Source organism: Vulpes lagopus, chromosome 10, assembly GCF_018345385.1.
Source record: "Vulpes lagopus strain Blue_001 chromosome 10, ASM1834538v1, whole genome shotgun sequence".
NCBI classification, from domain to species: Eukaryota; Metazoa; Chordata; class Mammalia; order Carnivora; family Canidae; genus Vulpes; species Vulpes lagopus.
Genome location: NC_054833.1, coordinates 56,588,129 through 56,600,624, shown reverse-complemented (window position 1 = coordinate 56,600,624; position 12,496 = coordinate 56,588,129). Strand labels below are relative to the sequence as shown.

Here is a 12,496-nt window from a genome sequence, read left to right as displayed (position 1 = left end):
TGTTAAGAGACTGGTAGGTCTATTCCAGTTTCAAGGTTTATGTAGATATGGAAAAATCAGCCTTCTCCACCCTTGATATTCTCCAGTGGGCCTGTGGTGCTGTTACTGTGCGAAGGAGCTCCTCAGCCTGATGGGCCAGGTTTTCTATCCTGACGTCTGTCTCTCCATTGACTGTTCTGCCCCCGCGCCCGCCACACCGAGCCAGTAGGAGTCCATGTGGTCTTTCACACACTCGTGTCTGTGCCTGCGTTCTGGCCCCTCCTGAGGATGGCTGTCCCATCTTCCTTTGCCCATGAATTCCTGGTTATTCATTAAAGCTTAGCACGAGGGTTGTTTTGTCAGGCCCGGGTTCGCTGAACGTCTGTCCCAGTCCCTTTGGGCTTCTGGCATCTGGAGTTTGTTAGCTCGAAGCATGCTGGCATGTAGTGCAGGATCCCACATCATACCAGGATTCAAATCCAAGCACCGTTATTTACTGGTATGAATCTTGTAACCTTGAACAAAATACTTGACCTCTCTGCACCTCACTAGTAAAAGGGCAGTACCCTCCTTTAGGGTTGCTGTGGAAGCTAGGAGTCGGTCAAGTGAGGTCCTTGAGCTCTGCCTGGAGCTTAGTAAATACTCAGAAAACATTAGGTACTGTAGTTGTTTATGCTGTAGTTCTGTTGTTATAATTATGATGTATCACATTGGTGCTGTTGGTTTACAGATTTGTCTTCTCCCAGGCGGTGAGGATTTGGGAGGGTAAGGACCATGCCCTGTTTATTTTATTTTATTTTTTATTTTTTTAAGGATTTTATTTATTCATTACACACACACACACACACACACACACACACACACACACAAGCAGGCTCCATGCAGGGAGCCCAACGTGGGACTCAGTCCCAGGTCTCCAGGATCAGGCCCTGAAGGCGGCGCTAAACCACTGAGCTTTGGGTTCAGGTATATAGTGGCTGCTTATTAGAGAGTGTTGAGTGAGTGCATGAGCAAACTGGATTCCATGAAGTCCTGTGAAACAAACTATGTGTTAAGTGTTACTGTAAAAATCTGTACATTTCTTTAAGGACAATTTCCAAGTGTTGGGAAGTTACGTATTTATTTAGTGAAGCTGTTAGCAAAGCTGATTTTTTTTTCCACCTAAAATGTCTTTGTTTTTGTTTGTTGGAAAATTCTTTTTATTGTATTGACAAATGAACATAATCTTTTTAAAAATAATTTTTAATATAATTTTTACTTCATAAAGATTTTACCAATTTATTTGAGAGAGTATGAGTGGGAGGAGGGGCAGAGGGAGAACCAGACTCCCTCTCCCTAAGACTCCCCCACTTAGGGAACCTAAAGGGCCTTGATTCCAGGACCCTGAGATCATGACCCAAGGCAAAGTCAGATGCCCAACTGACTCTGCCCCCCAGGCACCCCCTAAATTAAATTAAATTTTTTTGAGAGAGACAATATGAGTGGGGTGAGGGGAGGGAAGGAGCAGAGGTAGAAGGAGAGAGAGATTCTCCAGCAGACTCCATGGTTAGCACAAAGCCCAGTGTGAGGCTTAGTCTTACAACACTGAGATCATGACCTGAGCCAAAATCAAGAGTTGGGTGCTTAACCCAGTGAGCCACCCAGGTGCCCTTGGAATCTTTTTATAATAGCAGAAACGTCACTATTTTTATAGCCTTGTTTCTATGGAATTTTTATCAGCAATCAATGCAGGAGTTGGGAAGCAGAGAGCTCTGAAAACTTGGGAAGCAAGTAGGAAGTTTGCAGGAGTTTTGGTGGACACAGGACTTGAGGGCCACCTTGAGGTTTAGAGAAACTGAGTCTCAGGTGTAAGGCTAGTTCTGTGGGAACATGGGCAGGAGGTGCTGTTAGAGAATGAGGAGCTTGGAGACAGGTTCTGTGCCGGGGGTCTCCAGATCTCTCGGAGCCCCGGGGCTTCTCGGAGCACACGGAGGAGTTGTGAAGAGCTTATTAGCTCTGGAGCCTTGGATTCCAGTCCTAGCTGTGTGACTTCAGACAAGTTACCTGAGCCCTCTGTGCATCTAGAAAATGGGGAGGTCGGTAGGAAGTACTACTGCTGTGAGGAAGGATAAATGGTATTCTGCGCAGGGCTCGAATATTAGTTCAGAGCTTCCCACACCGTGTGTCATCCCAGCTCAGTGGGCGACAGCTGCCCCCCTCCCCTCAGACCTGCGGCTGTACATACGTCACTTACTGAGCTGGCCTTGGACAAGTGGGGGAAGGGGCTGTTTTCTCGTCCTGTGGTACTCACGCCTTGAGACAGACAGACAGAAGGACAGACAGAGGCTCTGCTTCCCTTCTGTCTCCTCCCACTGCCTCCACTTTTTTTTTTTTAAGATTTTATTTTATTTATTTATGAGAGACATGGAGAGAGAGAGAGAGAGAGAGGCAGAGACACAGGCAGAGGGAGAAGCAGGCTCCATGCAGGGAGCCTGATGTGGGACTTTATCCCGGATCCCGGGATCACGCCCTGAGCCAAAGGCAGATGCTCAACCGCTGAGCCACCCAGGCATCCCTGCCTCCACTTTTATATGAAGCTTGTGCTTAAGATTTCTTCATCTTTAAGATTCCCCTTCGTTATTACAAAAGCAATGTGCAGATTGACATGTTAACCACTGTTAAACAGTTGTTTCTTCTTTCAAGTCTTATTTTGTCTACATTCATATAATATTTTCACGTTTCTGTGTCTGAGATGTTTTGTACTAATGTGGGAACTGCATATTTGCTTTAAAACTGACATGAGGGGCACCTGGGTGGCTCAGTTGATTGGGTATCAGACTCTTGGGTTTTGGCTTGGATTGTGGGATTGAGCCTTGCATCGGGCTCCCTGCTCCATGGGGAGTCTCCTTGGGATGCTCCCTCTCTCTTCCTCTTGTTGCCCTCTCTCCCTCTCTCAAATAAAATAAATAAACTTCTTTTTTAGGAGATTTTACATATTTGAGAGAGAGAGAGAGATTGAGAGAGCACCAGCAGGGGGAGGGGCAGAGGAAGAAGCATATTCCCCAATGAGCAGGGAGCCCGATGCAGGACTTGATCCTAGGACCCTGAGATCAACCTGAGCCAAAGGTAAATGCTTCACTGACTGAGCCACCCAGGCCCCCCTAAAATAAATAGATCTTAAAAAACCAGCACAAAGCTACGTGAGACCAGCCTCTCTGCAAAAGGTACCCTTTTGCAGCCTACTTTTCTCAGTCCGTGGTCCTCCCCTTTCTGTCGGTTCCCTTCTGTGTCATCTAATACCCAGTCCATGTTCATATTTTTCCAGTTGTCCCAGAAATCTTTTATGGTTGATGCATTCACTGTGTGAAATGTTTACTTAGGAGGAAGTATTAGGCTACTTACAAAAGTTGTAAAGCTACCCATCCAGTATATCCCATGCTTGAAGTGGACACTCAGGATTGTTTATTTTCATATATTTGTTTCTCACATGGTACCAAGCCTACGAGGCTGCTGGTGCTAAAGGTCCTGGTCATCTGCAGTCCCACCCAGAGTCGTGCTCTACAGGAGCCCTCACTGCTCACCTCCTGCAGCCGGCTCATTCATGGTGTACCTGTGTGTCACCAGACAGCATGCTTACCTTACTCTTAGTTTTCAGCTTTAGACTTTATCCATGCTGTTCCCACTGCAGAAAGAGTCCATTGTGGTCTGACACCTTGTCCTTTCCACATCCATATGTGTCCTGTCCTGGCAGATTTGTGTCACAGTTGTTTAGACCCCCCTGGTGCGTATGTTCTTGTGGGGATGTACACAGCCGAGCCGTGCAGTACTCCAGGACTGCGTTCCCTTTCTATGCATCTTTTTATTTTTTCTGAGGTTAATGATGGAATTGGTACTTTTCTTGTGCTTAATTTTCTGGTCTTCTAGCATTAGTTTAACCCCAGACTCTGTGCCACTTGCCTGAATCTCTTCTAACACATGCACTGTGTTCAGGTACACAGTCCCTCACTTGTCTCCTCAAGAGCCTCTGATCCGCTGCCCTCTGCTCTTGGGAGTTCTTGAGGTGTGCTGTGCACGTGCTGCCTTGGAATCTGCAGCCATGGGGGATGCATTTTCTCTCTTGCTTTGACCACATTCTTCCCCTTTCTTGGCCTGTTCTCTATCCCGATGACTGCACCCTCTAGGAGCTTTCTGATTAAGAGAACACTAACTGGTTCATAGAGCCCTGCGTATATGAGAATGCCTCTCCGCCTCTGTTGCAGTTGGTGGTGTTGTGAGTGTGTATTAACCTCCGAGTTAGAGAGAGTCCTCCTGAATGTGGGAGGCCCGCTGCTATTCCAGCTCCTATGTAGCTGCCAAACAGGCCCTGCCTCCTGACCTCTGACATGGACACTGTCTTCTTCCTGGGAGGAGAAACCTCTCTTGCCCTCTCCTGCCTGTAGCTGTGATGAAATCTCTTTATGATGGGCTTTTGTCCACCGTGGATGGTATTCAGCATCTTCAGTTTCAAGGCTCACATCCTTCATTATCTTGGATCCTAAGAATTGTCATTTCTTTCCCTCCCTTTTCTGTTTCCTTCTCTGGAGCTCACCGTGTCTGGATCTCAGGCTCCTGGACTGGTGGTCTTCTGGATGTTTTCCTCTTGTGTCCATCAGTGTGTCTTTTTGCTCTACTATCTGGGCACTTTAGTCAATTTACCTTCCAACCTTTTGAGATTTATCTTCCCAGATCTGTTGAGATTTTCATTTTGCTGTGATATTTTTAACTTTCAAGAGCTTATAAAAGCATCTGAAGAGATTGTTTTTAGGCCCCTGGTGTTTCATGACATCTCAGGGTCCTTTTTTTATTAGGTGGCAGTGCTGCCGACTCCTCTACTCCAAATGTACTAAAACACTAGGTCGTATACTTTAAAAGGGTGAATTTTATGGTATGTGAATTACACTTCAGTAAGGCCGGTATTAAAAATGTCTTTTAAAGTATTTCTCTGAAGATATTAACAATAATCTTTTTGACATTTTCTTCTCCTTTCCTTTTTCCTTTCCTTGCTTTTTCTGTTTCACATGAAGCCTTTCCTTAAATGTCCAGTGGTCCTGGGCTAGCCACTCTTACTAAAGACTGGGGGACTCAAGAGGTGGATGCTCTTGTGCCTCTGCTTGGTGATGGCTGAGCCTCCCTGAAAGGTGAACTTGTTGGTCCCTTTGATGGGGAGCCCTCCAGTACTAGTGTCTTCAAGCCTGTCCTTGTGGTTTGTCTGGTTCCCCAGAGGAGACCTCTCCTGTCTCCTGCCTGGAGGGTGAGACTGGCTGCTAGCATTCTAGGAGCCCTAGCAGAAAGAGGAGTCTCATAAACCTTTACCCTGTAAGTACTCGTGCTTGGTACTTATCGTCCAGAGACTCTACCACCCTCTCAAGGGAGTCAACCCCTCAGGCTTCTGATTAGAGAGAGATCTGGGGGTTGTTTATATTTGTTTGTTTTAATGGAAAAATTTAAATATAAGAAAATAGAGAGACGCCTGGGTGGCTCAGCAGTTGAGCATCTGCCTTGGCTCAGGGTGTGATCCTGGGGTCTTGGGATTGAGTCCCACATCAGGCTCCCTGCAGGGAGCCTGCTTCTCCCTCTGCTTGCGTCTCTGCCTCTCTCTCTGTATCTTTTATGAATAAATAAATAAAATCTTAAAAAAAAATAAACATAAGAAAGTAAAGATAAGCATAGAATGTTCTTGTTTGCCATTTTCAACAGCCACCAACTCAAGGCCAATTTTATTTCATCTAAACCCCACCTATTTTCTCCTCCAAATTAGTTTGAAGCAAATCTTTTCCATCCAGAAGTATTTTATTTCATTTATAAATGTTTCCTTAAATATCTTTAATAGATAAGAACAGAACTCTTTTAAAAAAATAGACAATCCCGCTACTACCCTTTCCCTTCAAAACAAGAACACAAACCCCAGTGATTCCTAAAGATCAGCATTACAGCCAATTTTAACTGCTTTTTAAAATAGGCCGCTCACTGATTATGTCCCCTCTCCATGGCACCTGTGGCTGCCACGTCCTGTGAAAGCTGTTAGAGTCCTGCACTCAGAGCAGCCTGTGTCTTTGCTGTGCCCAGTGCCAGCCCAATGTCCCACTCTCTTGTGGGTGAGTGACCTGCACTGTTCCTCCATCTATTCTCCAGCTTCCAAACTATTGTTGCTGTTGTGTGATACAATGTTGTCTTTGTCTTGGCTCTTAGAAAAAGATCCCTTCCTAATACTGTCTTAGGGGGGCTTGAGGAAGTAGAGGTATATGCATTGGGTTTGCACACTCTTTGTGGCTGCTTGTCCAGCTTCCTTCTCGTGACAGTCCATCGCAGGCACCTGCTCCTCACCCTGAATGCCTGCACCCCTGGATCCGTTCTCACAGGCAGGGTCTTCTCGCCACCACCATCTCTTTCCTCTGATCCCTTCCATTTCATTTCCTTTAGGTGTGGAGCTTCCAGACTGGGTCTAATCAGAAAAGAACAGGCTGATCAATTCTCTCTCCTTCTGAACATTGTTCTTTGAGCGGTGTAGCCTTGGATCCTATTAATTTTTGGATAATCTTGTCAGGTTAAGGAAGGGCAAATAGAATGCTGCGTCTTTCTGTTGCATGAACTCTGCCCTCCATCCTGTGTTCATGCCCATGGTTTTTGGAGCTGAGTGCAGGGTTTTACTCTGTTCCTATTCAACACTGTGTTTGGAGGTCTGTGGTGGAAATAGGGTCGGTCCTGAAACCTCAGTGGGACCTCCCCATATTCCATGAAGGAGAGAAATAAGGAAAAGACAGCAGTATTTATTTATTTATGATTATTTATTCATGAGAGACACAGACTGAGAGAGAGAGGCAGAGACATAGGCCGAGGGAGAAGCAGGCTCCCTGTGGGGAGGCCAATGCCGGACCTGATCCCAAATCCCAGGATCGCAACCTGAGCTGAAGGCAGGTGCCCAACCACTGAGCCACCCAGGTGTCCCAAGGGAGGAGTTTTAATAAAGAGTGAGGATTACTTAAAAAAGAAGGTGGGAGACTCCTGAGGTACTTCATGGTGGGGGATGTCTGTGAGTGACTGGATCGGCAGGAAGAAAGAAGCCACTGATCGGGGAGGGATTGCGATCCAGGGAGATCGGGCTGTTGCCAGGCAAGAAAAGTCTCCTGAATGTGGGAGGGGCTGGTGCCAGGGACACAAGAGAGGGTAGCAATGCAGGTTAGGAGACAGGGCACTTTGTGCTCTGATGTGCTTTCACTGTATTGGGCTCTCTTCAGATGTGTCCTCATCCAGACAGCAGCGGTGGCTGATAATATTTGTTCCGTCTTTCAAATCAAGGAACTTGGGCTTTGGGAGGTAACAGAATGTGTGGGAAGTCACAGAGCCTGTTAGTGACAGAACAGGATTCAAACTGAATCCCATACTATACCCAGTTCCCCAGACTGCCCGACACCTGCAGGAAGCAAGTTCAATTATGGCTAAAGGTTAGTGGAAAGTGCGCTGTGAATACCCAGTTCGGTCTTGTGTCCAAGGTGGGTTTGAAAGGAAAAGCCCCAGGAACCTGAGGTGCTACTTTAAGTCAAGTCTCTGGTGGTAGCTTTATGTATGACACTTTGTAACTGGCTGGAAAATGTTGCCCTGGTTGCTTTCTGTAATTATTTGGAGAAGGAGATTAATCTCTGGAAAGGGAGGTTATAACACTGTGTGTCTCTGTAGTGACACTTATATATATATATATTATATGCTCTGCAGAGTGCAGTGACTTACTGTCCTGAGCTTGTTTATTCTCTGAGTGATGTAAATGAACTCTTTCCCCAACCACCACCAGGGCACTGGCAGCAACAAAGTATCTGGATTTGGAACAGACGTGATTTTATTATATCACTTATGTTGTAGGCCTTTGCCCAGTTTGATGCTGAGGGCGATGGTACTGTTGATGCTGAGAACATGCTGGAGACCCTGAAGAATTCCAGTGGAGCCAATCTCCAGGGGGAGCTGAGCCACATCATCAGACAGCTGCAGGCCTGTTCTCTTGTCCCAGGTAAGGCTCTCATCCGAGTGTCGAGGGCCACAGAGTGCTCTCGTAGGGCCGACGTGAATGCTGCTGTCCCACAGGCGAGGCGAGGCGAGGCCAGCGGGAAATAGATGTGCTTCTCCACGAGTCTCCATGAAGCACACAAACTGAGTCAGTGTTCCAGGTAGTCACCTTCTTGTGTTCCCAGTAGAGTGACGCTTGAACAGCTCTGCCTTCCTCAGTGGACCTCTTAATTTCATCCTCTCAGGAAGCTGGTCCTGGCCTGAACCGTATGTTCTCTCAGCATCCTGCATTTGTCTTTTGCCTCATGTCACCACTGTCATTAATTATCCTCTTCTCTGTGTTTGTCTTTAGTCTTAACACTGTGAGCTCCATGAAGGTAGTGAGCTTTTATTTCTGCTGTGTCCTCACATTTAACACATTTTTGGTATGTGGTAGACATCCAGTGGGTTTTTTTGTTTATTAGAAAGCTATCACTCTGAAATTTGAGTCATAATAAAAGTAATATAAAATTAAGTAATACTTCTTTTACATGGTACCTATGAAAAAACTTTGTGTTTATGTATGGTTTCTTCTGGGGACTCAGAAGACAGAATTGAAATTAAATTACTCTCTTTTTTTTCCAGTGAGAAAACAGTTGAGTTTTTGAAAGGAAAAACTTTGCATATCATCCTTTTAGCCTCAGCTTATCTCAGAACTTTTCCTGCTCCGCAGTTGGTGTTGTAATGCTTAGCGCAGAGCCTGGCAAGAGCAGCAGTGGAGGCAGGTAGATTTGCTAGATGCATAAATGTACGTGTTTGCCCTTGACCTCTGTGGCTTGCTGCGGAGGCCATGCTGAGCTAGGGAAGGATGACGTTTGTATATTAATGAAGAATGCAGATTTCCATTCTTCCTCAAAATGTCTTTAATTATGTAATCTTTATAGAGCATTGTAGGTGGTCCATACGTGTGAACTTTTTTCCTACTCTCATGGCAGTTAAAATTATGCTTTGAATTATGTTAGCTAAATTACATCTTGGCATTTATGTATTACTCCCACTTTTGTGTTACCAGCACATGGGTAGCTTCTGGAGCTTTATGTGGACACTTCAGACTCATGTTTGGAAGGAGAGGAAGCAGGGAGACCAGGGGACCCACCTGAGAGAATACTTACTGCACGGCTGCTCTGGGTGGCTGGGGGAGGTGAGTTAGGTTAGAAGAACTTGGGGTTTGGATCCTGAATGGTTGTGTACCAGAGTTGTGACTAGGACCATATAGTCAACATTTTCTGTCATCACTCAGCTTAAAGAAATTGCTTTATCATGGTCTTAGCTTGAACCTTGGTGAGCTGGGCTGGCCTGTCTCCTGGGATTGTTTCCTTGTCCCTCTTCCTAAGCAAGATCAGAGCTTGTCCCTTTCTTACATCATCGCTCTGGTGCGTAGTGTTTGCCAGACTTGCTGCTCGCATCAGCCTATGAAGAAATGTTTCCGTTAGAAGAGTCTGTGCTTCCACCTGGGTCCTGAGCACATGGGTGTGCCATCAGCAGTGTCATTACCTCACTGCTGCCGTGGGGTCTGCCATGGAGGAAAACTTATACACGGATGGCAGCAGGTGGCACACATTTTTGAGTCCTGGGGAATCGAACTTGTGTCTCCAGGGTTTGTCTGGGGGGTGTCATCAGGATGGGGTGATGGGGTGCTTCCAGCACACAGTTCTCCTCATCCTTGTGTTCTATCTTAAAAATCAATGTGAAAGGATGCCTGGGTGGCTCAGCGGTTGAGTGCCTGCCTTTGGCCCAGGGCCTGATCCTGGAGTCCTGAGATCGAGTCCCACATCAGGCTCCCTGCGTGGAGCCTGCTTCTCCCTCTGCCTGTGTCTCTGCTTCTCTCTGTGTGTCTCTCGTGAATAAATAAATAAAAATCTTAAAAAAAAAAATCAATGTGAAATTTTAGTCTTGGATATAACCTGTTTGTTTTACACTTAAAATAATTTCTCCTGAGGCTTCTGGAGTCTTGCTTGAGGTGCTGCTTACATGGGGTGTTCATTTTGTGAAAGTTCATTGAGCCATACACTTATAATGTAGGCACTTTTTGTTATGTCTGACATGATTCATTAGAAGTTCTAGCAACAGAAAAGAAATTCCCCCAAATCTGCAAGTATATCTGAGCCCCAGGAGAAGCTGCTGGGTTTATCCTCTCCTCCCTTCACATGAGGTTACAGGCACTATGGTTCCTGTATATACATGGTAGGTTATGATGGACTGTGAAAGGGTTTTAGCCCAGGGTAGACATCCAGTGTTTTGTGTCTCCATAAGATTACTCATGTTAATGCCAGACAAAGGGGAGCCAGGAGGGCCACTCTGGATGTCTGGGGCAGTCAGTATGAACAGGTGATGTTGAGGCCAGAGGGACACACAGAACCGGCTGACTCGACAGAGCCATGCTGGAGGGGAAGGTGGGATAGTGGAGGAGCACTTGAGGGCAGAGCCTTATCTGCTATGCAATGCCACCAGGAATCCTGGGCAGGGCAGTGGCTGCGTTATCATAATCACGTCTTATATAGTGTAGTGTAAAAACTCTCTAATGCGATAAACTGTATCCTAGTCGACATGCTATATGCAAAGCTTGTTTAAAAACTTCTAGTTGAGGGACACCCGGGTGGCTCAGTGGGTGAGCATCTGCCTTTGGCTCACGTCTTGATCGAGTCCCACATCGGGCTTCCCGCAGGGAGCCTGCTTCTCCCTCTGCCTATGTCTCTGTCTCTCATGAATAAATGAAATCTTTAAAAACAAAAACAAAAAAAACCTTCTAGTCAGTATTTCAGAGCTTATACATTTTATTTTATTTTTATTTTTATTTTTTTTAATTTTTATTTATTTATGATAGTCACACACAGAGAGAGAGAAAGAGAGGCAGAGACACAGGCAGAGGGAGAAGCAGGCTCCATGCACCGGGAGCCCGACGTGGGATTCGATCCCGGGTCTCCAGGATCGGGCCCTGGGCCAAAGGCAGGCGCTAAACCGCTGCGCCACCCAGGGATCCCGAGCTTATACATTTTAAAGCTTGGATTGAAATAATTTATTGTAAGTCTTCTAAAATTCTATGAAATTAAAATTTTTACAGATTTTATTTTGAAGTAATCTCACCAGGCCAATGTGGGGCTCAAACCCACAGCCCTGAGATCAAGAGCCTCATGTTCCATGACTAAGCCAGCTGCCACAAAATTAATTTTTAAATTGAGATTACCACTGGTTCATTTCATTTCTTTTCTTTTCTTTTTTTTTTAAAGTAGGCTCCATGCCCAGCCTGGAGCCCAGTGTGGGGCTTGAACTCATGACCCTGAAGTCAGGACCTGAGCTGAGATTGCTGAGTTGGACACTTAACTGACTGAGTCACCCAGGCGCCCCTGCCACTGGTTCATTTCTTAAAACTTGTTTAGATTTTTACATGATGAAAGCTGAGAATATCAATGAAGATTCTTTTTTTTTTTTTTTCAGCCCAGTCTCTTTATTAGATCCTGACCCTCCCCATCCCACCCACCTCAATGAAGATTCTTAATGGTTGCTTTTAATTCAGCCAATTCTGATAGGCCACTAGGCAGAGAGCATGGGAATACTGTTGTGGTGGGTTCCTAAAAACACCAAATATGGGTTTTGTCTGCCCAGGTTTCATAGACATATTCTCAGAGTCCAAGGAGGGTCTGGGTGTGCACGCATCCCTGATCCTGCGTTTCCTGCACCGCAATCGGCTCTCCGGCATGGCCATCCCCTGCCCCATGCTGGACCACTGCAGTAACATGTGCTCCATGAGGGCTTCTGTTCTGAAGGAGTCTTTGGACCAGCTGGTACAGAGAGAAAAGGGTAAGTGTAAGTGTGTGCTGGGGGCTCCTGCACATGTTCTGTCATTGTTTCTTCCAAATGCAGTATAAATGAGGTCTTCTCCCTGCCTTCCTTTCTGAAAACTGGAACAGTAACCAGTTTGTAGCTTAAGAATGTGATCTGCTTACTTGCTTTCATCTCTCCCCCTGTCCCCCTCCCCCCTTCACATTTTGTTCAGATGTGACTTCAGGGAGGTCTTCCTCATTACCCTACCTCATTACCCTATCTAATTAACACCCCCACCCCACCATTTCTCATCTTCTGGTCACTATCACCTTTGTAGGTTTCATGGTCTCAGTGGCACTTATTATTTGAAGTTGTGACATTATTATTTCTTTGCATTTTGTCTGCCTTGTTCATGTTATTATCCTTAGCACCCAGAACTGTACATGCCACGTAGAAGGTACTCTGTAAGTGGTAGTAGAATCAATGAGGAAAGCCACTACACTCAGTCTGGACTCACTCAGAAGTTGATAGTGTGGATAGACAGGTCCATAGAACATAATAGAGTCCAGAAATAGACCCGTGGAATACAGGACCAGATATAGTCAGCTTTACAAATGGATGGAAAGGCAAATTAGTCAACGGGTGGAATTAGAGTAACTGGCCAACCTTTGGAGAAAAAAAATAAAACAGATTCTTTACCTCA

At 45.7% G+C, this 12,496-nt stretch overlaps 1 protein-coding gene across 2 annotated transcripts in view; it reads left to right on the top strand.

The window, feature by feature from the left end:
• The window catches only part of ZZEF1 (zinc finger ZZ-type and EF-hand domain containing 1), a 101,392-nt gene that overhangs the window by 8,771 nt on the left and 80,125 nt on the right, over positions 1–12,496 (top strand). For both annotated transcript variants that reach the window (XM_041770433.1, XM_041770432.1), the window contains exons 2-3: positions 7,852–7,996; positions 11,635–11,829. In XM_041770433.1, the coding sequence (XP_041626367.1) occupies positions 7,852–7,996; positions 11,635–11,829 (340 nt within the window). The remainder of the gene's footprint in view (positions 1–7,851; positions 7,997–11,634; positions 11,830–12,496) is intronic.